The sequence below is a fragment of the Chrysemys picta genome, chromosome 19 (genome assembly GCF_011386835.1).
Source record: "Chrysemys picta bellii isolate R12L10 chromosome 19, ASM1138683v2, whole genome shotgun sequence".
NCBI classification, from domain to species: Eukaryota; Metazoa; Chordata; order Testudines; family Emydidae; genus Chrysemys; species Chrysemys picta.
Genome location: NC_088809.1, coordinates 25,080,744 through 25,106,960, shown reverse-complemented (window position 1 = coordinate 25,106,960; position 26,217 = coordinate 25,080,744). Strand labels below are relative to the sequence as shown.

The window sequence follows — 26,217 nt, the reverse complement described above, 5'->3', positions numbered from 1 at the left end:
TCATGCTGGCTTCCAGTTCCCTTCTCCTCCATCCCCTGCTCACCCTAGGGAATGAAACAGCTTTCGGATGTCAGGCCCCAGTCCCAGGATTCCTTGCCACGTGCAGTCTCTATGTCCGTCCCATCCCCTGATTCACACAGACACCCCCCATCTCCAATTCCACCCCTCCCCCCGGCTCACACTGACACCCCTATCTCCAATTCTACCCCACCCCCTGGTTCACACAGACATCCCCATCTCTAATCCCATCCCTCCCCCCAGCTCACACTGACACCCCCATCCTTGCCACGTGCAGTCTCTATGTCCGTCCCATCCCCTGTCTCAAACAGGCACCCCCATCTCCAATTCCACCCCACCCCCCGGTTCACACAGACACCCTCATCTCTAGTTCCATCTCCCCCTCTGGCTCACACAGACACCCCCATCTCCAATTCCACCCCACCCCCCGGTTCACACAGACACCCCCATCTCTAGTTCCATCTCCCCCCCCGGCTCACACAGACACCACCATCTCCAATTCCACCCCATCCCCCGGCTCACACAGACACCCCCATTTCTAATCCCACCCCTCCCCCCTGTTCACACAGACACCCCCATCTCTAATTCCATCTCCCCCTCTGGCTCACACAGACACCACCATCTCCAATTCCACCCCACCCCCCTGTTCACACAGACACCCCCATCTCTAGTTCCATCTCCCCCTCTGGCTCACACTAAAGTGAAATCCCTGCAAGCTGCATGGGCGCTTTTTAAAGACACCAGAATAGAGGCCCAACTTCAATGTATACCCCAAATTAAGAAACACAGTAAAAGAAATAAAAAAGAGCCACCGTGGCTTAACAACCATGTAAAAGAAGCATTGAGAGATAAAAAGACTTCCTTTAAAAAGTGCAAGTCAAATCCTAGTGAGGCAAATAGAAAGGAGCATAAACGCTGCCAAATTAAGTGCAAGAATGTAATAAGAAAAGCCAAAGAGGAGTTTGAAGAATGGCTAGCCAAAAACTCCAAAGGTAATAACAAAATGTTTTTTAAGTATATCAGAAGCAGGAAGCCTGCTAAACAACCAGTGGGGCCCCTGGACGATCGAGATACAAAAGGGGCGCTTAAAGACGATAAAGTCATTGCGGAGAAACTAAATGGATTCTTTGCTTCAGTCTTCATGGCTGAGGATGTTAGGGAGATTCCACAACCTGAGCTGGCTTTTGTAGGTGACAAATCTGAGGAACTGTCACAGATTGAAGTGTCACTAGAGGAGGTTTTGGAATTAATTGATAAACTTAACAGTAACAAGTCACCGGGACCAGATGGCATTCACCCAAGAGTTCTGAAAGAACTCAAATGTGAAGTTGCGGAACTGTTAACTAAGGTTTGTAACCTGTCCTTTAAATCGGCTTCTGTACCCAATGACTGGAAGTTAGCTAATGTAACACCAATATTTAAAAAGGGCTCTAGAGGTGATCCCAGCAATTACAGACCGGTCAGTCTAACGTCAGTTCTGGGCAAATTAGTCGAAACAATAGTTAAGAATAAAATTGTCAGACACATAGAAAAACATAAACTGTTGAGCAATAGTCAACATGGTTTCTGTAAAGGGAAATCGTGTCTTACTAATCTATTAGAATTCTTTGAAGGGGTCAACAAACATGTGGACAAGGGGGAACCAGTGGACATAATGTACTTAGATTTCCAGAAAGCCTTTGACAAGGTCCCTCACCAAAGGCTCTTATGTAAATTAAGCTGTCATGGGATAAAAGGGAAGGTCCTTTCATGGATTGAGAACTGGTTAAAAGACCGGGAACAAAGGGTAGGAATTAATGGTAAATTCCCAGAATGGAGAGGGGTAACTAGTGGTGTTCCCCAAGGGTTAGTCCTCGGACCAATCCTATTCAACTTATTCATAAATGATCTGGAGAAAGGGGTAAACAATGAAGTGGCAAAGTTTGCAGATGATACTGAACTGCTCAAGATAGTTAAGACCAAAGCAGACTGTGACGAACTTCAAAAAGATCTCACAAAACTAAGTGATTGGGCAACAAAATGGCAAATGAAATTTAATGTGGATAAATGTAAAGTAATGCACATTGGAAAAAATAACCCCAACTATACATACAATATGATGGGGGCTAATTTAGCTACAGCAAGTCAGGAAAAAGATCTTGGAGTCATTGTGGATAGTTCTCTGAAGATGTCCACGCAGTGTGGAGAGGCGGTCAAAAAAGCAAACAGGATGTTAGGAATCATTAAAAAGGGGATAGAGCATAAGACTGAGAATATATTGCCCTTATATAAATCGATGGTACGCCCACATCTCGAATACTGCATACAGATGTGGTCTCCTCATCTCAAAAAAGATATACTGGCACTAGAAAAGGTTCAGAAAAGGGCAACTAAAATGATTAGGGGTTTGGAACGGGTCCCATATGAGGTGAGATTAAAGAGTCTAGGACTCTTCAGCTTGGAAAAGAGGAGACGAAGGGGGGATATGATAGAGGTATATAAAATCATGAGTGATGTGGAGAAAGTGGATAAGGAAAAGTTATTTACTTATTCCCATAATACAAGAACTAGGGGTCACCAAATGAAATTAATAGGCAGCAGGTTTAAAACCAATACAAGGAAGTTCTTCTTCCCGCAGCGCACAGTCAACTTATGGAACTCCTTACCTGAGGAGGTTGTGAAGGCTAGGACTATAACAGCGTTTAAAAGAGAACTGGATAAATTCATGGTGGTTAAGTCCATTAATGGCTATTAGCCACGATGGGTAAGGAATGGTGTCCCTAGCCTCTGTTTGTCAGAGGATGGAGTTGGATGGCAGGAGAGAGATCACTTGATCATTGCCTCTTAGGTCCACTCCCTCTGGGACACCTGGCATTGGCCACTGTCGGTAGACAGGATACTGGGCTAGATGGACCTTTGGTCTGACCCGGTACAGCCGTTCTTATGTTCTAATTCCACCCCTCCCCCCTGTTCACACAGACACCCCCATCTCTATTTCCACCCCTCCCCCCTTTTCACACTGACACCCCCATCTGTATTTCCACCCCTCCCCCCGGCTCACACAGACACCCCCATCTCTATTTCCACCCCTCCCCCCCGGCTCACACAGACACCCCCATCTCTAATTCCACCCCTCCCCCCAGCTCACACAGACACCCCCATCTCTATTTTCACCCCTCCCCCCGGCTCACAGAGACACCCCCATCTCTATTTCCACCCCTCCCCCCGGTTCACACAGACACCCCCATCTCTATTTCCACCCCTCCCCCCGGCTCACACAGACACCCCCATCTCTATTTCCACCCCTCCCCCCGGCTCACACAGACATCCCCCATTTCTAATTCCACCCCTCCCCCCGGCTCACACAGACACCCCCATCTCTATTTCCACCCCTCCCCCCTTTTCACACAGACATCCCCCATCTCTATTTCCACCCCTCCCCCCGGCTCACACAGACACCCCCATCTCTATTTCCACCCCTCCCCCCAGCTCACACTGACACCCCCATCTCTATTTCCACCCCTCCCCCCGGCTCACACAGACACCCCATCTCTAATTCTGTTCAGTCTTTGCAGTTCACGTAGCCTCCCCTGGTGTCTAATTGTGGCCGAGCTCTGTAGCTCGGGTGACCACTATTGGTCTCTAATAGCGTCCCAGATTGGCAGCTTGGGTAGCCACTGCTGGTCTCGAATTGTGTCCTATCTGTGTTGCCTGCAGATCCCCCTCAATTCCCAGCCTGGCGCCATGGCTGAGGGAGCCCCCCCCTCGCAGCTAAGTTCCCAGGTGTGGTAACACTGTGGGGCACTGGGAAGGCACTGGCTGTGTTTGGATCACTACTTGCTCTTGGTTTCTCCTGGTGTGGTGAGAAGAGGAAGCAGTGTCACAGAATCACGTCCTGTTTGCACGCGGGCTGCAATGCAGCAATGGATTTGTGCACATCACGTGCTGTCCAGCCACAGCCTGGAACCTGCCCCAAAGGGAAGTGGGGCCAGAGCATGACAGCATCTCTTGTGTTAGCTGTACATGGAGCTGGGAGCCCAGGCTGGTGCACGGGTTTGGCAGTTGGGCCAAGTGATCCACATCTGTGCCATCTCCCCCACCCAATCAGTGCAAATTAGCTGCAGAGTAAGGGGGGTGAATGGTTGAGTTACCTCTGATGACTCTTGGGCCCAGTCCAGACTAGGAACGTTCGTGGGTTTAGCTACAGATGGGGTGTCTGTGTGAGTCATGGGGGTGGAGTGAGCAGGTGCTAGAGGAGAAGGGAACTGGATAGCAGTCTTGTAACCCTATTGACCAGGAAGCCACCCCCCCAAGAGCTGCAGCTGTGCGAGCGAAACACTGGGGTAGACAGCACTCACTGGACAGAAGAATTCTTCTGTCAACCTAGCCGCTGCCTCTCCGGGCGGTGGAATGCCTGCACTGCCGCGAGAACTCTTCCTAGCCCCATAGGTCGCGTCTTCACTGAAGCGCTACAGCTGTGCCACTGCAGCATTGTCAGTGCAGACTCCCTCGCCGTGCCTTGCTGTAGCACGGATGGAACTTGTAAGGTACCAATGCCTGCAAACTGGATGGTAACACACTGTGAATCTCAGAACCTGGTGACAGTCTGAACAAAAAGAGCCTTCAATCATGCTTGTAGCTGTTTCCATGGCTTCACGCTGACTCAACCGACATTCCAGGCTTCAGAGTAACACACGGACAGGTAATAGGCCTGGAATCTCAGGCCTGGGCTACACTAGGAATTTACATCCGTGTAGCTACGTCTCTCAGGGGTGTGAAAATATCCACACCCCCGAGAGACACAGTCATACCACCTGAGCCCGGTATAGACAGCGTTAGGTAGACAGCAGAATTCTTCCATGGACCTAGCTACTGCCTCTCAGCGAGGTGGATTATCTACGTCTACGGCAAAATCCCTCCTGTCAGCGTAGGGAGTGTCTACCCTGAAGCTCTGCAGCTGCACCGCTCTAGCGTTTTAAGTGTAGACGTACACGTACTCGCTTTGTGGTGCAGTAGCAGCTAGGGCCCCAGTCAGGGATCACGGCTTCGCTGCGCTAGGCACTGTACAAAGAGTCCCTGGCTGGTTCTCATCATTCACACTGCAGCATAGATCTGCCTGGCTCAGACTGTGCTCAGCACGCCGTACAAGATGCATTAAAGAATGAGTTCCATGAGCAGCACTGTCCTTCCCGTTGTCTGGGCCGTCCATCCTGCAGATGTGCTCCCCCCCTACCCACCCACCCCCGGCAATGTGTCCTTTGGCCTGGCACAGCAGCTCTGACTCACACGGCAGGACCCTTTGCTCCCCATGAACCCCCTGTCCCGGTGGGGAGGCCCCAGCTGCTGTGCTCTGTGTACAGCTCTCCATGTCCCGCCTTGGGACCTGGCAGCCCGCTGCTAGCAGGTGCTGGGCTCGCTGGAGAGCTAGTCCCTACAGCCAGGGTGGGACTGCACAGCACTCATGAACAGTGCAATTCACGACAGCTCCAGATGTATCCTGCTGGAACTCGGGCTCTGGCAGGACACTGCTGTGGGGAAGCTCACAGCATGGGAAGATCACTTTGTATATACCTGGTAGGGAAGAGCCATGCAGAAAAGTGGGGAGCATGTGGCTGGGAGAATGCAGACTGTTCATGAGAGCTGTGAGGGGTAAGGATCATGGGGTATGGAGAGAGGTGGGCTGGAGTTGGGGCATTGGAGTGTCAGTGTAACGCTGGAGTGGGGGGGCAGTATGGAGAGTGAGGGGCAGGGGTTGTGGGCTAGAGTTGGGGGTATCGGTGTGGGACTGGAGTTTGGGGGTGTGGCCATGGAGAGTGAGGGGTGGGGGTCGGGCTGTCAGTGTGGGGATGGAGGGTAGGGTCAGGCATTGGGCTGCGGGTGTCAGTGTGGGGATAGAGGTTGTGGGATGTTGGTGTGGGGCTGGAATTGGGGGTGAGGAATGGAGAATGAGGGGCGGGAGTGCTGGCGGTGTTGGTGTGGGGCTGGAGGGTGGGGATGGAGACTGAGAAGTGGTGGGGCTGGGGCTGTTGGTGTGGAGCTGGAGAGAGAGCAGTGGGGCTCGGGGTGTTGGTGTGGGGCTGGAGGGGGGTGGAGATGGAGAGTGAGGAGTGGTGGGGGTGGGGCTCTAGTGGGGTGTGGGGTATGGAGAATGGGCGCTGGGGTGGTCAGTGTGGGACTGGAGGGGGTGGGGCTGGAGAGGGGGGCAGGAGGGCTGGGGCTGTCGGTGTGAGGCTGGAGGGAGGAGGGTTGGAGAGTGAGGAGCGGTGGGGCTGGAGGAGGGCAGGGTTGGAGGGGGGTGGGAGGGCTGGGGGTGTCGGTGTGAGGCTGGAGGGAGGAGGGATGGAGAGTGAGGATCAGGTGGTGTAAGTGGAGGGTGGTGCTGGAGAGTGAGGAGCGGTGGGCCTGGGGCGTTGGTGTGGTGCTGGAGGCATGGTGAGAATGGAAAGGGAGGGGCAGTGAGGGTGGGGCTGTCGGTGTGGGGCTGGAGAAGGAGCGGGGATGTAGAGTGAGGAGTGGTGGGGGTAGGGCTCTAGTGGGGGTTGCGGTATGGAGAATGGGGGCCTTGGGCTGTCGGTGTGGGGCTGGAGTGGGTGTGGGGATGGAGACTGAGGAGCGGTGGGGCTGGGGGTGTCGGTGTGGGGCTGGGGTGGGTGTGGGGATGGAGACTGAGGAGCGGTGGGGCTGGGGGTGTCGGTGTGGGGCTGGAAGGGGGCGGAGATGGAGAGTGAGGAGTGGTGGGGGTGGGGCTGTTGGGGGCAGGGCTGGAGAAGGGTGTGGGAATGGAGGGGGGCAGGAGGGCTGGGGCTGTCGCTGAGGGGCTGGAGGGAGGTAGGGATGGAAAGTGAGGAGTGGTGGGGTGAGGCTCTAGTGGAGTGTAGGGTATGGAGAATGGTGGCTGGGGTGGTTGGTGTGAGGCTGGAGGGAGGGTGAGGATGGAGAGTGAGGGGCAGGGGGCTGGGGCTCTAGTAAGAGGTGGGGTATGGAGAAGTGGGGCTGGAGGGGGGACAGGAATGGAGATTGAGGAGCAGTGGGGCTCTGGGGGGCAGGGATGGAAAGAGAGGAGCAGTGGGGCTGAGGCTGTAGGTGTGAGGCTGGAAGGGGGGCGGGGATGCAGAGTGAGGAGCGGTGGGGCTGGGGCTGTCGGTGTGGGGCTGGAGGGGGGATGCAGAGTGAGGAGCGGTGGGGCTGGGAGCGTGGGGCTGGAGGGGGGCGGAGATGCAGAGTGAGGAGTGGTGGGGGTGGGGCTATAGGTGTGGGACTGGAGGGGGGATGCAGAGTGAGGAGCGGTGGGGGTGGGGCTGTAGGTGGGGATGCAGAGTGAGGAGCGGTGGGGGTGGGGCTGTTGGTGTGGGGGTGGAGGGGGATGCAGAGTGAGGAGCGGTGGGGCTGGGAGTGTGGGGCTGGAGGGGGCGGGGATGCAGAGTGAGGAGCGGTGGGGGTGGGGCTGTAGGTATGGGGCTGTAGGGGGGATGCAGAGTGAGGAGCGGTGGGGGTGGGGCTGTAGGTGTGGGGCTGGAGGGGGGATGCAGAGTGAGGAGCGGTGGGGGTGGGGCTGTAGGTGTGGGGCTGTAGGGGGGATGCAGAGTGAGGAGCGGTGGGGGTGGGGCTGTAGGTATGGGGCTGTAGGGGGCGATGCAGAGTGAGGAGCGGTGGGGGTGGGGTTGTGCTTCTGCAGCCCCCTCCTGCCTCCTCCCCCTTTCTCGCTCGGCAGCACGTGGGTCGCATGTCAATTGCGATGATGTCATTCCCTGGCAGCCCCATTACATCACTCCGGCAGGGAATCCGCCCTCCGATTGCTTGAGTCAAACTCTCCCGGGAGGGCGCTGACCAATGAGGACGCGCGTCCGGGCGCAACCCAGCTGCGTTAACCTTCGCAGTGCTGGTGTGGGAGCACCCCTGCTCTCACCCAACCCTGTAGCACCCTGCGGGTGGGCCACGCTCTCGCCACTCTTCCTGGCCCTGGGCCTGCCAGGAGGGTGTGCAGCCGGGCGCCCTGCACAGGTGGACCTGGTGCAGCAGCGGTCTGGGTGCCCTGTGTTCCCCCTGCACCCTGGCTAGGACCACGGACTCTGACAGGCTCCTGACTGGGGCTTGTGCGCTCACACACTCGTGCATGCACAGACAGCTGCACACGTGTGCGCTCAGACATATAGCACCAGTGCACACGCACGTTGTACAGATCTAAATAGGAGAACCCCACTTGCTAGGCTGCAGGAAGTTCCATAGGAAGAGATGGACCTTTGGGGTTGATCCGTGATCCTGGGAGGGGTGCAGTGGCTGGGTCGCCATGCTGCATGGGCTCTCAGCCTTGCAGGAGAGGGAGGTGCAAAGACCTTTGCTCTAGCCCCTGTGCAGCTCTGCCGGAGGGAGCAGCGATGGGGAGCGCCCAGGGCATGTCCCCTAGCCTTGCTCAGAGCAGGCAAACCCACCTGCCTTTGATCTACCCTGGCACTCCCACTGGCAGGGTGCAGTGTCCGCTTGGCCTAAATCAGATCCAGAGTAAGAATCCAACTCACTCACCTGACTTCCCAACCCTTGCTCAATCCAACAGAGCCCAGCATCCCTCCCCCACCCACATAAATCACTTCCTCTCAGGGTGTCTCAGGTTCCCCATCTGATAAAGGGGATAACGACACACACACCCAGATGGCTGGTAAAGCTGCCAACTTTGGAGCAGAGGGGTTTTCAGTTCCTCGGTGCTGAGTAGAGGTGTGGGGGGGGATATTTCACACAAAAAGCAGCCAGACTTTTTACCAAGTGCATAACAAGGTACCAAATGCTGCAACGCACAGAAGGTTCCTCTAGTCACCGAAAGTCAATTCCCTCCAGCCTGGGGGAGGAAAATTCCAGCTCCAGCCACAGCCCCCAGAAGGTTATCAGAATCTCACCATCACCTCCACCCTGCTCAGCTCCTCCACCTCCCACAGCTGGTCTGGCCTCAGCTGCCTGCTAACTGGGGGAGTGCAGGAGAAGCAGTGAGCAGGCTGTGTGAGGAGAGATATGTGGGGGGTAGCTGCATAGGCTAGAGGGCTGGGGGGAGGGAAGGGGGGCGGAAGGGGACATTTCCTGCCACGGTTTCTATTTCCTTGGCAGTATGTCTCCAGGCACACTCCTTTTCCTTGGGATTGCCTCCTTCCCTCTATCCATGTCTTGGGCTGGGACCCCAGGGTGCTGTCCGGACTCCATCGCAAACTGTCCCACACCATGTCCCCAAGCCCATGGTGATGCGGTGCCCCTAGCCACGGCAGAGGCTCAGGGGCGAGCCAGAGCAGCCCCACACACTTACTTGGCTCCAGCACTCAGGAAGCGGCTCTTCTTGAGCACAGCAGTCAGCATCCTCCGAACCAGAATGAGTCCGGGGCCGTGCGGCCCGCGCCTCAGTGAGCGGCACTCACTGCCCCTGCTGGGATGGTGGGGCCCTGCACTCAGCCGTGGGGGCGCCTCCCCCAGCTGGCCAGGGAGGCCCTGCACACACTTCTGTGGCTTCTAATTCCTACAGACACTTCAAAGAGCTGGAAGCATTAAGTGAGAGGGGGAGGAGGGACCAGGAACCCATGACATCATCCCCTCCTCCTCAGCCTGCTCCCCACAGCTCTGGCCTCAGTGACTCACGGAGAGACACTTGCTCTCACTTCCCCCCAGACCGCAGCCAGCAGCCTGAGGGGGAAAGGAAACCAGAGTTGTAATCACACAGGGACGGCGCTTCCTCAGTGACAGCCAGCAGCCTGCCCTGCATCGGCCATTGCTGCGCCTCCCCTGGGCTGGCTCCTCAGGACTCACAGGCCTCCCCTCTCTGGGGCTGTGCAATGGCATTGCGGGCACACTCCTGCAAACACAACAGCAGCCAACCCACTGGCACCCCCACTGTTCCACGCAGAACATCAGCACGGACGTGTGCAGCTTCACTGTCCAAATGGACATGGCCCTGTTGCCAGCCGTACACGGCCTCCCACATCTCTGCTCCCATTTGCAACAGCACTGTGCATGCACATGCCCTGCCTTCCAGCATCACAGCTCACCCCACCCACCAACTCACGGTGTCCCTGCCAGCGCATCCCTGCAGACGCATGCACACCCTCTGGCATGCAATGCCAAGTGCAGGGAGCCCTGGGGCAGGTCCCAGTGTGTGCACTCCTAGGGAACTGGGCTTTCCCAGCTCCAAAGAGCCCTGCTGTGCTGCACTTGCACTGGTGCTAGCAGTGATTCAGTGGCTGGCTGCACTACTGTCCACAAAGCTCCAGTGCAGCTGCCAGCATTAACCACTGTGCTGTCTAACCCTGCTCACAGGGGGCACCATCACAGTGCCAGCACGACTTCCACCCCCAACCACCTGCCCCCTCCCATGCCCCCCATCAGACTGAAGAAGAAACACCTGCCGACCCCCCTGCCTGGGCAGAGGGGGCTTGGCTCTGTCCTGGCCCCAGTAAGCCTAGCAGACTGCCCCCCACCCTGGGGACTCCAGCACACAGGATGCGATGCACAATCCACCCCTCCCCTCCGTGGCTCAGGCTTAGCAGGCACACAGGCTAATGAGGAGCAGATGGCCCCGTTCACATGCTCTCCAGCTGCTGCTGCTATTAATGGCTGCCCAGTCGCAGTAGCGCATGGGGCTGTGGAGTGCAGAGAGCAGCCCAACTTCCCACAGAATCTGGGTCGCTCCCAGACAGACTTCTTGCAGACACCACTGTGCCCCAGGGACAGGCCAAGGGGTCAGCTTGTTCTGCGTTTGTACAGCACCTAGTACAATAGGGTCCTGGGCCATCCTGGGCCAGGCTGCTAGGTGCTCCAGTAACACAAACAGTAATAATGATGAAGGGAGCCATCCTCACACTGCCCCACAGAGCCCCCTGCTGGGAGGTGCCAGGGCATAAATAACTGGGAGCTCCCCCACAGCCAGCACTCCTGCCCCAGTCCCTATAGCGCCCCTGCTGGGAGAGGCTGGGACTGCAGTAGAATAGCAGGGAGATCCCTTGAAGCAAGCATTGGCACACAGCATTCCAGTAAGGTTTGGGTGGGTCGAGCTGAAGGCAGGTTGCAACAAGAATGCCAGGGAGCTCGGCACTCCCATTCTCCCAGGCTAGGGACGCACTCTATGCTGTGTGCCAGGTGTCCGAGCCCTCCCTGGGGAATGACATTTATCTGTGCTGCAACCACAGACGTGAGGGGGCAGCACACCTGTGTGGTACTGAAGGGCAGGCCCTCTGAGAGCCTGCAGGCTCCCAGTGACATGCTCACACTCCGGCAGCCGCTTCACCCCAGCTGGGATCCAGCTGCAGCAGCAAACACCCCTTCACCCCGGCTGGCCTGTCCGAAAACCTGGCATGCCTGGGGCACCTGGCTTGGAGGACAGCCCTCTCTGACTGAGTGCTGGAGAGGCTTCAAGCCCTGCTCAGTGCACAGGGCTCCCACCTGTGGCTAGGCCACAGGGCAGTCTGGGTGACATGGCCAGTGCTGAGGGCTGGGAAGAAGCCTGCAGAGCAGGTGCTGAGGGGACAGAGGAGCCCAGGGAAGCAAGCAAGAAACCAAAGCAGACTGCAAGGGTCACAGGCTGCTAGGGCCCCAGAGCTCCAGCCCCAGCCTGGCTCTGCAGGGCTGTGGGGAGAACTGCAGCCCATCCTGGGAATGCCCCACCCCAAGTCTAATGGCTGGCTGGGACCAGGGCTAAGGACCCAGGGAATTGTGTGCCAGAGGGGCATTGCAGGTGTGTGTGTTTGTATATCTGTGCAGGACATTGTATGTGTGTGTGTGTGTGTGTGTGTGTACACATGTGGCCACCTTGACGGGGAGGTGACACCAGTGTCTGTCCCTAGACTTCTAGCCTTGGCCAGGCGTGGCAGGCCCAGCGCTGAGGAGCGCAGGCCAGAGAGCTCCATGCCTGCCCCGCGTGGCTCCTACCTGAAGCAGTCGGCATGCCAGTCAGCGTTCAAGGCCTGGAGGTATTGCCCATCGTAGATACTGTGGCCACAGCTCGCACATACAGGCAGGTCGCTTCCTGCAGGACACAGAAGAGGCACAGGCTGTCGCACCCCCATGCGAGGGCACAGCCAGTCTGGCTTGGGGAGCCCTGAGGGCCCTTCTCCCGTGGAAGCCCAGCACCTAATTTCACCTGCTTGCATTGAGGCAACTACGGAGAGAGACATGCGTAGCAGTGGGAGCTGGTGGTAAAGGGACAGGACAGGGCAGCAGGACTCCTGATTTGGGGGGACATAGAACATCCCCGCCCTGCTCGGTGCCTCAGTTTCTCCAATCAATGAAAGGGGAATGTGACGTAGCGACTGCCTGGCAGGCTATGCAGGATACGGCAAGCCTTGGTGGAATGGCACTGGAAACGGGCACACAATTAGTCCCACAGACCCCTGTGCCAGGAGCACCAAAACTGCTACAGAGCAGGAATAACTAGGCCGGGCACATCCCCCTCACGCCTGAGAGCCCCCAGCCCACCCGCCACCGGGACCCATCCCCTTCCTCACAGGGCCTGCACTGACCCTCCCCCGCTCCCACCTGCCCAACACCAGGACCCACGGTAACTCTGAGCCTCCTCCCCCCATCACATGGACTCGCACTGACACTCACCCCTGCCACACACCCCACCATCCTGTCACTGCAACACCTATTGACCCTGACTCCTCTCCCACACTGGAACTGCAGTGACCCTGACCTCTCCCCCCACTGGGACCTGCATGGACTCTGATCCCCGTCCTCCAGACCCACACAGGCTTTGACCCCACATCCCCCACTGGGACCCACATTGACCCTGACCCCCCATCTCTGGGCCCTGACCAAGCCTGGCCTCTGGCCCGGGGGAGGCACAGCACAAGCCAGGCATGGCCATGCTCTCCCAGTCGCTGCTCTGTGCTCCGCACTCACCTTGCCTGTACTTATTGATCCCCTGCTGGTTTCTAGAACAGGGGCTGGGGCCCCACACCAGCCACAGCCAGATCTGCCCCCTCCAGTGCCCATGGCCTGTGCTGGCAGGGCAGAGCAGGGCTGGGACAGAGTCACATCGGGGCTCAGGCGGGGGCAGGGTGAAAGGCACTGGGCGCGTGGTGTCTGGCACGGGTCAGGAGTGTGGCCTGGGCCAGCTTGGGACCCTGGGGAGTGGTGGGCTCCCTGGAGGTACCAGCACTGCCTTGCGTCCCCACGACTGCTGCTCCATCTCCTCTGACTGACAGGTGCAGGGGCAGGAAGAGCAAGTCCAGAGCTCAGGGGAGAAAGCAGTGGAGGCCGCTGGTTTGGGGAAGGTGGGGGTGGGGAGCCCTGCTAGCCCTGAGGGGTGCATGAGGGGTGAGGGAAGGTTGTGAGGAAGATGCTGTGAGGCAGGTGACTCGCTGTGGAGGGGAAGAGCAAAGTGCATGAGGGGGAAGAAAGGAGAAGGTGAGGATAGGATGAGGCATGTGGGGTGAGGAGGGTGAAAGGAGGACCTGGGCAGCGAGGAATGTGGGGGAGGGGAGGACCAGATAAGGGGGTAGAGGACGAGGTATGGAGGGGGGAGGAGGAGGGAGGGAGGGAGGAGATGTGGGGTGACAAGAAGATGAGGGGCAGGTCAACAGGCTGAGTATGCAGGGTGTTAGTGGGCGCAAGGGGGCCCACTGCCCATGGTGAGCCAGGAACCGCTCCCCAGCTGTCAGGAGAGAGGGCCTGGCGTGGGGGCAGTGGAGGCCCACAGGACTGAGACCTGGAAGGGCGCAGGGAGCCCGGCTCCGCGGGGGGTGGAAGCAGAATGGCTTGAAAGCGGAGCTGCGGGTGGCAGTAAGGTGATAGGCTGCATGGAGAGGGGCCATGCGTTGGTGTGGGAGGCAGGGCAGCCAGGACTAGAGGGAGCCATTAACCACCAGGATCATCTGGGCCAGGCCAGGGTCTGCTCCCTTCCTGCTTTGGGGGCCAGGAGCCAAGGGGCTGTGACAGGCCACGCCCTGAAATGATGAACCCCCAGCAGCCAGGGAACAGCTGGCAAATGGCATCGCAAGGGGCTGGGAGTAGGGTGACCAGATGCCCCGATTTTATAGGGACAGTCCTGATATTTGGGGCTTTGTGTTATATAGGTGCCTATTACCCCCCACCCCCGTCCCAAATTTTCACACTTGCTGTCTGGTCAGCCTAGCTGGGAGTTGGGAGCATGGGACCTTTGATGGGAGGGTTTTGGTGACCCCCAGAGGGCCAGAGACAGGCCACTGATGCCCCTGAGAATAGAAGTAGGGATGTAGAAAGCTCCGGCCCAGCATGCACCCCCTAGCATGGGGGAGGGCTCAGACACCAGGGTTACTAGCCCCTGTGCTGGAGGATGGGAACCCCAAGTCAGGGAGAGATCAGTGGTGATCAGAGATCCTGCCTCACTGCAGGACTGAGGGGGCAGCTTCTGGGGCCCTGGCCTGAAGGGCTCCTCGTGGCCATGGGCTGCTGGCTCTTCGCCCTCTAGCCCAGGGCAAAGAGCTGGCCACTGGCCACCAGCCGCCCCCTGAGGGCTGCCTGCCTGCAGTGGGGCAGGAGGCCTCCCCTGTATCACAAAGGGCCCGCCTGGCCGGGAGCGGGGGCACGGTACACCAAGTCGCGTCAGTGGGAGCCCCCTCTGCACCTGCCCAGGGACGTGTCAGAGCCTGGGCTGCCCGCCCGCCCGTCCACACCCACTGCACCAGGGGAAGCGATTCGCTCAAGGTCACAGCGAGCCCCTGCGGGCTGCGAACGGGACCCAGGAGTTCGGGCTCCCGGGAGCCCCTGCGCCAAGCGCTGGCCCAGGCTTCCTCCCTGCGGGGGAGCGCTGGGCGCGCCGGCAGCCCCGGCCGGGCTGGGCACGCGGCAGCGGCTGGGAGAGGAGCTCGGGCGGGGGGATGAGAGGAGGCTCCCGGCCGCTCGGGCTGTCCCTGCCCGGCAGCCGGGGCTCCCGCATCTGCAGAGGCAACGCAGTGGCCCCAGCCCAGGTACGAACCTTCGTCCTCTCCCATAGGCTCGTCCCTCCAGGTGCAGCAGAGGAGCATCAACCTCATCCACGCCGCCGGCTGGCCCTGGGCACGACCCGCGGCGCCAGGCTCCGCCGCCTGCTCCGGCTCGGGGCGCGTCTGGCTCGCAGGCAGCGAAAGGGGCAGGGCTGCGATGGATGCTCAGCGGGAGAACAGGGGCTGGCCGACCGCACAGCATCCCTGGGAAAGCAGGAGCGAGAGCCGCCGCCGCGCCCCCAGCCCTGCAGGCGGGGGAGGTGGGCAGGAGCGAGGGCAGTAGGGAGCCCGGCAGGGCAGAGTCCTGTGAATCCCAGTGCCCCCGCCTCCCTCCCATTAACCCTGAGACAGCCCGGCCCAGCTCCTGGCGCTCCCAGCCGCAGTGACCCTGAGCAGGGATCCCACTCGAGGAGGGGCTCTGTGCGGCTGGAAGGCTTGTCAGAAGTTGGTCCAGTAACAGATAGACCCCGGGACCCACAGCTACAGCAGCAGGGCCGGCTAGTGTGGGGCTGGGTCCCCTCATTGTCCCTGACTGCGTGACCCTTAGTGAGTTGTTCCAGTGGTTGATTACCCTCACTGGTACACATTTACCCCTCGTTTCCAGTCTGAATTTGGATCGGGTTACACCTTCCTCTGCTAGATTGAAGAGCCCATTATTAAATAGTGGTTCCCCATGCAGATGCTCACAGACTGTAATCAAGTCGCCCCTTATGTTAAATAGATCAAGCTGCTTGAGTCTCTCACTGTAGGGCAGGTTTTCTGATCTTTTAATCATTCTCATAACTCTTCCCTGAACCCGCTCCATTTATCAACATTCTTTTTGACCTGTGGACACCAGAACTGGACTCCAGTGGATTCCAGCAGTATCAACTACAGAGGTGAAATCCTCTCTCTGCTCCTACTTGTGATTCCCGTTTAAACATCCAAACATGGCATTAGCCCTTTAGGCCACAGCGTAGCACTGAGCGCTCATGTTCTGCAGAATATCCACCATGTCTCCCAAGTCCTTCTCAGAGTCTCTGCTTCCCAGGCTGGAGCCCAGCCCGATGGTATGTCCGTCATTCTTTGCTCCTAGAGATATACTACCTTTACATTTAGCTATATTCAAATGCACATTGGTTTCTTGCACCCAGCTTACCATGTGATCGAGATCGCTCTGTATCAGTGACCTGTCATCTTTGTTATTTACAACTCCCACAATTTTTGTGTCATCTGCAAACTTTATCAGCGATGATTTTATGTTCTCTTCCAGGTCATTGATAAAAATGTTAAATAATATAGAGCCAACAACTGATCCCTATGGAACCACACTGGAATCACACACACTCAATGACAATTCCCTGTTTACAGTTACATTTTGAGACAGTTTTTAATCCATTTAATGTGTGCCATGTTAATTTTATATTGTTCTAGTTTTTTATTCACGTCACGTGGTACCAAGTGAAATGTCTGAAGAAGTCTAAGTATATTAGGTCGACACTATTCCTTCATCAAGCAAACTTGTCATCTCATGGGGAGCTGAGGGACAGAAAACATAAGTGATGGCCTCGGATCACACAGGGAGTTGGTAGCAGGGTAGGGAATTGATCACAGGTTGCTGTTCAGGCCTTGGTCACTGGCTTAACCACTGGACCATCCGTTCTCTCTTTATGACCCTCCCTTTTGCTGTAATGCAGGCCATAGAATTTCATGCAGGAATTCCTACATCCATAGGAACAGCTATACTGGGTCAGACCAATGGTCCATCTAGCCCAGTGTCCTGTCTTCCAACAGTGGCCAATGCCAGGTGCTTCAGAGGGAAAGAACAGAACAGGACAATTATTGGGTGATCCATCCCCTGTTGCCCATTGCCAACTTCTGGCAAACAGAGGCTAGGGACACCATCCCTGTCCATCCTGGTGAATAGCCATTGATGGACCTATGCTCCATGAATTTATCTAGTTCTTTTTTGAACCTTGTTATAGTCTTGGTCTTCACAACATCCTCTGGCAAAGTTCCACAGGTTGACTGTGCGTTGTATGAAGAAATACTTCCTTTTGTTTCTTTTAAACCGGCTGCCTGTTAATTTCATTTGCTGACCCCTAGTTCTTGTGTTAAGAGAAGAAGTAAATAACACTTCCTTATTTACTTTCTCCACACCAGCCATGATTTTATAGATCTCTATCATATCCCCCCTTAGTAATTTCTTCTCCAAGCTGAAAAGTCCCAGTCTTATTAATCTCTCCTCATATGGAAGCCGTTCCATACCCCTAATCATTTCTGTTGCCCTTTTCTGTAACTTTTTCAATTCCATTGTATCTTTTTTGAGATGGGGCGATCACATCTGCACCCAGTATTCAAGGGGTGGGTGTACCATGGATTGATTTAGAGGCAACATGATATTTTCTGTCTTATTATTAATCCCTTTTTCTCAATTATTCCCAACATTCTGTTCGCTTTTTTGACTGCCACTGCACATTGAGTGGCTGTTTTCAGAGAATATCCACAGTGACTCCAAGATCTATTTCCTGACAGATAACAGCTAATTTAGACCCCATCATTTTATATGTAGCCCAATAACTTCTGGTTGAGCTAGAGCGTATCTTCAGACACCCGAGTTTGATTTAATGACTTCAAAGGAGCCCAGCCCCCAACACGCTGAGCTCTTTGGATTGTGGGTGCAGCACTCTTTTGAACGCTCAGGCTAGAGGCTGCAGATGGCCAGCGTTTGAACAGCTCACTCGCTCTCAGCATTGGGTTTGGCAGAGGGCTGCATTGGGCATGCTCACAGGTCAGGTAGAGTCACAGTAAAACACATAGTAAGCCCTGCAGCTCAGGTGCTAAGGGAGCACAGGATATTTTTAGGAATGTGGTTATAGTATAACGGAACTCCTGCAAGGCCCAGGGAGTTTGCAAAGAGCTCAGCAGGGATGGGAACCTGCAGTACAGTGGGTCACTTGTTACCTAGTAGCTCTGTGTTCTTGGGGAACCAAGGCACGGTATCCAGCCTGTCTGACTCACGAAAGATGTTCTCCCCCACAGCCTGTGCTTGAACCAAAACTGATCAGAAGAAAGACTTACTGAAAAGGCCATGGGAGACACAGCTAACCCCCTCCAGACAAGGGTGACAGGATTAAGGAAACCCCCCAGCCCTATTTGCATTGAAGATGGGACAGGGAGGCATCTCCATTAGCATACAGAATGGAGAACAGAGATTCCAAAGCAAGAACCGCACAGAACTCTGGAACCAGAAAGGTAGGGAAGCACTGCATGCTGGGGGATCTCTGCTCCAGATGTTAATGAACCCACGCCTGCACACACCCAGCTCAGTAGTTATCAGACCAATTCTAGTAATAAACCCTTTATTGGTATCCAAAATAGTGAAGCTGCCTAATTGCATTGTGAGCTCCCTGGAAGGAACACCGCCTATAGCCAGGAATGAGCAGTTCCCATTGTCTAGCCTGAACAAAACAACTCTGGTATACTCCCTTGAGCCATCAGTTCACCCATACACAAATCTAGTGTTCTCCCTTGAACCATTGCTCTTTCCCTACAAAAATCCCTACCCATGCTCAAGTGCTCTGATGCCTGGATCCAAAATCTGCATCAGTTCCATTGGGACTTCATCTTCTCCTGACTGATCATGGGGGCTCTGCCTGTCTCCAGCACTACCGCCACCTGGGACCCTCGGTTGATTCAAGCTTCATGGAGTGGTGAGAACCCATCTCTCTCTCTCTACGTATAGCCTTCTGACCCTGACTTGCGGGATCAGTTATAGTTTTCTAAACCTGACTTTTATAATCAAATTTAAGTTAGATTTAATATTATAACTGTTTTGTTTGTTCGGCTCCCCTATGGTTATTACCTGGCAATAAATAACATTCATGGTTAAGCTGGTTGCTTCTCTCTCTCTCTCCCTCTCCCCCCCCCCCCCCCCCCCGTGGGTGTTTTTTGGCTTCCTCATTCGCTCTGCAGCAACGCTCTTCGTACCTAAGCTAAAGATCCCTGTGTGACAATGAGGTTCTGGCGGAACCCAACTGAGAGTGCCAACTCAGGACAAATTGCTAAAACAGGGCAGTTACAGCCCAAGGCTGGGGTTTTTTCCACCTCTAAGGCAAACCAAACCAGCCAGACTAGGAGGACTTCGGTCTCATCCCACTGGCTAACTGCAAGTCTCACAAGCAATCTCCTTAGACACTCCAGTTTCCCAGTATCACCACCAGTGCCACTTGTTATGGGGACAAATGGTTATGAAAACCAATACCCCAGTAAAAGAAAAAAGTTCTCCTGATCCCAAAGGACCAAGCCCCAGACCCAGGTCAATATACAAATCAGATCTTGCCCACAAATCACGCTGTTCCCAACCCTTTAGAATCTAAAATCTAAAGGTTTATTCATAAAAGGAAAAAGATAGAGATGAGAGTTAGAATTGGTTAAATGGAATCAATTACATACAGTAATGGCCAAGTTCTTGGTTCAGGCTTGCAGCAGCGATGGAATAAACTGCAGGTTCAAATCAAGTCTCTGGAATACATCCCCCGCTGGGATGGGTCCTCAGTCCTTTGTTCAGAGCTTCAGTGTAGCAAAGTTCCTCCAGAGGTAAGAAGCAGGATTGAAGACCAGATGGAGATGAGGCATCAGCCTTATATAGTCTTTTCCAGGTGTAAGAACCCCTCTTTGTTCTTACTGTGGAAAATTACAGCAAAATGGAGCCCGGAGTCACATGGGCCAGTCCCTGCATACTTTGCTGAGTTACAAGGCGTATCTGCCTTCTCTCAATGGGTCCATTGTATAGCTGATGGTCCTTAATGGGCCATCAAGCAGGCTAGGCAGAGGTAATCCCAGAAGCATAGCATAAGTTTGCCATACAGACAGTATAGAGACAATATTCATAACTTCAACTACAAAACTGATACACCCATATAGACAGCATAATCATAACCAGTAAACCATAACCTTGTCCTAGACACCCCATTTGACCCCCTTTATACAAGATTTGGGTGCCACTATAGGACCTTGGTTGCAACAATGATCTATATGGTCCCAGTTTATGTCAATAACGTCACACCCTGCAGCGCCCAAAAGCCCTGTGGGGTTTGCTCATCAAGTGGGTCACGACCAGAACAATTGTAACATGAACGTGGGGAAAGGGATGTGCTGAACCTGGGACATCTGAGGGTGGCAGATTGAAAGTGCTGCTCGACCCAGCCTACTGAGTCCAGGGACATCTAAGGGGTCAGCTTGGGAGTGCTGATTAACCCGGTCCTCTCAGACACGCTCTGTTCATGTGTATGTGTGTGTTCGTCTGGTTCTGGGGCTGGAAGAACCAGCCCTGGGGAACCTAGGTCCTGCAGGATAGTTCCATTGGGAGGGAACTTGCAGAAGTAGAGCTCTGTATAAGAACACAAGTGACACAAACAGTACATTGACATTACAGACCCCCTCCCCAGAAGAGTTACCCTAATAAATGAGCATACCCCAAAGTAACGGGCAAATCTGGTAACACCCTTGCCAGTGTATCCCTGACTCTCCTCTATCTTGTATGGCCCCCATCTGAGTGCCCTTCACACATTCATGACTTTCTCCTCCCAGAACCCTGGTGAGGTTGGAAGAAATATTATCCCCATTCTGCAGATAGAGAACTGAAGCACAGAGAGATTATGGACAATTTAGCCACAAATTTTCCAACAGGGCCATTAATTTTGGGGTGTCTCAAATATTAGCTGTCCAGCACCTTGGTGTATCAAGCTGGGCACCCAAAATCAGTGAATCTGGCCTAGGTGGCTTGTGAAAGGTCATCCAAGGAGTCTGTAGCAGACTCAGGACTTAACTCTAGATCTGTGGGTCCCAGGCTAGTGCCCTAAGCACAAATTCCTGGGTTGGGTATAGAAATCTTCCAGCCCTACCCAAAGCCTGGCAGAAGGATAATATTTCCTTCCAGAGCTGAGTTGCTTTCTTTAGACTTTAATGCCTCTGTATTCGCCATAAAGTTACAGCTGTCCAAGGATTACAGATGCTTTTCTCCTACTCCGATGGTGATGGAACAGCATTTTCAGTTCCTCAGCAGGCTCCTACAGGCGCTGTTTCAGGAATAGATGGGTTGGCGTTATCACATACCATGCTCCCACTCTTCTGACTGTCTGCACATTACTTTATTCAGCATAGGTTTAATTATACCACCAGACATCACGCGGGAGGGTTGGCATTTCTCCTGTGGCGAGAAGTTTGACCAATTCCCTCCTCACCATGCTCAATAATTTACTCCTGGAGCAACATATTTTTTTCCAGTGATTTGGATGAATTCTGTTAATCTTATAATTTAATTGTATTATTCTTTATTTGGCTATTTGTTTTAACCCTTTTGAAGCAGCAATCTCCCAGCCACCTTTCACAGAGAAATCTCCTGCCCAAATTTGTTGCCGTTCTCTTTAGCTTTGCCACCCCGGTAACTGGTCCATGCATGTGTGTATGTGGAATGGTCCTTGCCCCTGACAGGTTTCCAGCCTTTCCTCTCCTTTCCCTTCTTCTCCAGCTGCAGGGGGAGCATACGGCACAGAGTGCACACAGGCTGCTGCTTTGGGGTGCATGGGAACCATGGGCATGGCTGGTTCCATGTTTGGGGGCTCACACAGCAGCTGGCTGGAATGGAACTGTATTATACTGTGGCACCTTTAAGACTAACAGATGCATCTGATGAAGTGGGCATTCACCCATGAAAGCTTATGCTCCAATACATCTGTTAGTCTTAAAGGTGCCACAGGACTCTCTGTTGCTTTTTACAGATCCAGACTAACACGGCTACCCCTCTGATACTTGTATTATACTGTAACTGTATTATACTGGTCAGCCACTAGGTGGGCACCGTGTGTAACATACCTTATTTAAACTAACAGCCATACCTGGCAGAGCATTAAAGGATCTTACAATGAACACACCTGGGTCCAGTCCATATCAGGTACAGCAACATGACATGGTGTCAGGAGTAAATAAAAACAGAAATAGAAGAAAAACAGCAGAAAGTGGCAGACAGAAGGAACATCAACAAATGTTGCAGGATCTCATCAACATGCCACTCAGTGCCCCAGAGAACTTTAGCTTCAACAAACCTGTAGAATGGACAGACTGGAAACACTATTTTGCACAATTGTGCATTGCTACCAAGCTCTGTCATGCGTCTGACGAAAGCTCATGCTCCAATACGTCTGTTAGTCTATACGGTGCCACAGGACTCTGTCGCTTTTTAAAGCTCCACAAAGGAACTGGAGATATACAGGTATCTCCCTTAATTAATGCCCAGGGGGGGTCAGGAAGAGCATACTTCTAAACCCTTTGACTTTACTGAAAAGACAGTCATAAAGATGAGTGTGAAAGGGTTTTGGCTATGTGTGATTTATACTTTATATCTCAGAAAAATGCAGTATATGAAAGAGCATATTTTCACCAGAGAATTCAAGGACCAGGGGAAAATGTTGAATGTTTTACAAGACCTCTGCATGCATTGGCTGAAAACTGTGATTTTGGGAATGCAAAAACATGAAAAGATCAGAGGCAGGCTGGTTATTGGATTAAGAAATAAAAACCTTTCACAGCAGCTACAATTGAAGAGATATTTAACCCTAGCCACAGTGATACAGAGAGTAAAACATTCTGAATCGGTGAAACAGTATAACCTAGAGCAACTTTACAGACTTGAACAACTTGAAACTAGCTCAGAAACTGTAAACAGATACTTGAGTTTTAAAAGTCATTAACATAAACCCCCTGAGGCAAGGAGAGAGAATTTCCAGGCTAAGAGGGACAAATTCCAGCCTACATGCACTAGGTGTGGAAAGAGTCATATCCCAAGGGATGATGCATGTCCAACCAGAGGCATATGGTGTAATAAAAGCATGAAATATAGACATGTTTCAGATGTTTGCTGCACCAAAGCAATCAGGGAGGTCACTTACGTTACACATGATCAAAAGCACAGGCGCCGACTCTGTGGGTGCTCCGGGGCTGGAGCACCCATGGGGAAAAATTAGTGGGTGCTTAGCACCCACCGGCAGCTCCCTGCCCCGCCCCAGCTCACCTCAACCCTGCCTCTGCCTCCTCCCCAATGTGCCGTGTACCCGCTTTCCTCCCCTAGCTCCCAGCGCTTGCCGCATGAAACAGCTGTTTCACACGGCAAGCGCTGGGAGGGAGGGGGAAGGAGGGGGAAAGTGGCATGCTCGGGGAAGAGGTGGGGCCGGGGCAGGGATTTGGGGAAGGGGTCCAATAGGGCAGGGAGGAGGCGGGGACTTTGGGGAAGGGGTTGGAATGGGAGCACAACAGGGGCGGGGAAAGGGTGGAGTCGGGGCGGGGCCAGGGGCAGGGGGGCATGAGCACCCTCTGGCGCCGGGGAAAGTTGGTGCCTACGGTCAAGAGCCATTGTTTCTGGGATCTATCACTGGAGATGACATAGAGCCTGCCTGGAGAGTGAAATTGAATATTCATGGCAAGACTAATGACTTTAAAATTAACTCAGGAACTGAGGTCACACGCATCTCAGAAGGGACTTAACTTCAACCTCTCCCAGAGCTGGAGTCACGTGACACAGCTCTGACTAGTCCTGGAGATAGTCTGAACTGCATGGGCCAGTTCACCACAGAAACAACTTACAAAGGCAAAAGCTGTGTATTCAGAGTCTATGTGATCAAAGGATCAAAGACCCACAACCTTCTCAGTCACAGCGTGGCAGCCATGATGGGCCTAGTGAGAAAGGTGGAAGAACTTGATGGAGGATTTGATGATATTGGACTTTTGAAAGGAGATCTAGTACAGATCAACGTAAGAGACAATGCTAAATCTTACAGTGTACAAACACCCCTATCAGAGAGACCTTAGAAGACACTAGCTGCAGATTTATGCAAATTCAGAGGACATCATTACCAGGTCATTGTGGATTCTATTTCCAGGTATATAGAAATAATGGACTTGAAAGATATAACGTGTTATCGAGAAACTGAAATGCACTTTTGCTCACTTATGTATTCCAGAACAACTAGTGTTGGACAACAGGCCACAGTTCACTGCAGCAGAATTTAAGTCATTCCAAATGAAATACGACTTTGATCATATTACTAGCAGCTCACATTACCCACCAGTGAATGGAGAGGCTGAGAGAGCTGTACAGACTGCCAAGCAAATCCTATAGCAGGAAGATCCATTCCTTGCTCCTTTGAGTTACAGATCCCAATAACAGCTAATGGATATAGTCCAACTCAGCTCCCAATGAAAAGACAACACAAAACTATGGTTCCAACTCTGAAAAAGAACCTATCTCCAAAGTAGCCAGAGGTGACAAGAGTAGCCAAATAGGATGAGAGCTAAAAGAGCTTATGAACACTTTTACAACAGACATCAGTCAGAGAATTGCCAGGTCTAGAACCCGGTGGCTGTGTTCACATCAAACTGGGTGGAGAAAAAGGATGGACAACTCCAGCTGTTATAAAGAAAAAGAATTCAGCCCCTAGATCATATGTGATTGAGACCAACAGTGAAGAGTTCAACTGAAACCATCAACATCGGCAGCGTGTTCCTCAGAAAGAACAATCAACAGAACAAACGCTTCAGCTGGCAGATGCAGAACAAGAAGATGAAGACTCAAGGCTTCTGAACCAGCCACAGGCAGTCTTTGCAGCCAATGGGCAGCCCGGTGACTAAGTGGTTACGTGTTCATGTCAATGTAATTAGAAAATCAGCATGATTCAGAGACACTTAAAAGACTGATCAGTACTGAACTTCAAAGACAGCGTGTCAGGGTTCCCTCCCCACTCTGGGGTACAGATGTGGGGACCCGCATGGAAGTCCCACCTAAGCTTATTTCTACGAGCTTAGGTTAAAAGCTTCCCCAAGGCACAAATCCTTCCTTGTCCTTGGACAGTATTGCTGCCACCACCAAGTGAGTTAGACAAAGATTCAGGAAAAGGACCACTTGGAGTTCCTGTTTCCCCAAAATATCTCCCCAAGCCCCTTCACCCCCTTTCCTGGAGAGGCTTGAGAATAATATACCAACCAAATAAGTAAACAAGGTGAGCACAGACCAGACCCTTGGGTTTTTAGGACACTAAAAACCAATCAGGTTCTTAAAAAAAAGAACTTTATTAAAAAGAAAAAAGTAAAAGAAGCACCTTTGTAAAATCAGGATGGAAGATAATTTTACAGGGTAATAAGATTTATAACACAGAGGATTCCCCTCTAGGCAAAACTTTAAAGTTACAAAAAACAAAAAACAAACAAACAAAAAAAAGGAATAAACCTCCCTCTTAGCATAGGGAAAATGCACAAGCTACAACAAAAGATAATCTAACGCATTTCCTTCCTCTTACTTACAATTTGTAATCTTAGATGCTTAGTTCAGGTCTGGCTTTGGGAGATGTATTTTCCCTGCCCTGATCCCTCGCTGACCTGGAGAGAACACAAAGAGAGACAAAACAAAACCTTCCCCCACAGATTTGAAAGTATCTTCTCCCCTCATTGGTCCTTTTGGTCAGGTGCCAACCAGGTTATTTGAGCTTCTTAACCCCTTACAGGTAAAGCAGGGATTTTATGCTCCCCGTAGCTGTATGTTTATGACACAGTGTGATAGTGTAAATGGTAGGAATGTAGAACTTGGAGTGGGACATGTAATGCTGCACTGTAATATATTGGTCAGCCACTAGGAGGTGCTATATGCAAAATACCTTATTTAAGCTAAACTCAGCCATACTTGGTGGAGCATTAAAGGATTTTGTGATGAACACAACTGGTGGGTATAAGCAGGGTCTGTGACCTGTCCGTATCTGATACAGGAGAACATGATATTCATGAACAATGGGAGGGGGAGGGCAGGGCTGCCTGCCGCTGAACCAGCTCCCCTGCTGAGCTGCCAATCTGGCCTCTCACTGAAGGAGAGACACCTTGCAGCATGGCAGGCCAGGCAGCGTAGTGGGCGAGGGAGGGCCTGTGCTCTGGGCATTTCCTTTGTTCTAAACCCAGCTTTGCCAGCAACTCCTCCAAGGCCCCATGCACATCACCAGACAAAGGGGATGTGGTGACTCAGTAGCAGATGCACGGCAAGTGCATGCACCTGACTGAGGCCTGCCCCCTCTGACTGCTGGAAACACTGCCAGGAATAAGGCCTGGTCTCAGCATAAGCAGCTGGGCTCCCTGCCGGTGGCAGGAACCCCACAGATCTCAGGCCTTACTTTATGAGTCAGAGAAGGATGGGTTGCCCTACAGAATAAGCCTGCTGAGCCCACCAGAAGGCAGAGGCCAGCTGTGTGTATGGGGGAGTGAGCACCAGGCCCAG

General features: G+C 53.4%; 1 protein-coding gene across 2 annotated transcripts in view; it reads right to left on the bottom strand.

Annotated features, from left to right (window-relative positions):
* The window catches only part of LIMK1 (LIM domain kinase 1), a 40,321-nt gene extending 25,227 nt beyond the window's left edge, over positions 1–15,094 (bottom strand). The window contains exons 1-2 of one of the 2 annotated variants that reach the window (XM_005278861.5): positions 14,921–15,094; positions 11,893–11,989 (exon numbers count right to left, since the gene is read on the bottom strand). In XM_005278861.5, the coding sequence (XP_005278918.1) occupies positions 11,893–11,989; positions 14,921–14,978 (155 nt within the window). In that variant the 5' untranslated portion in view covers positions 14,979–15,094. Of the gene's footprint in view, positions 1–9,283; positions 9,480–11,892; positions 11,990–14,920 lie in introns of those variants that run through there. The other variant, XM_024111350.3, reaches the window with a different exon arrangement.
* Between the last annotated feature and the right edge of the window lie 11,123 nt (positions 15,095–26,217).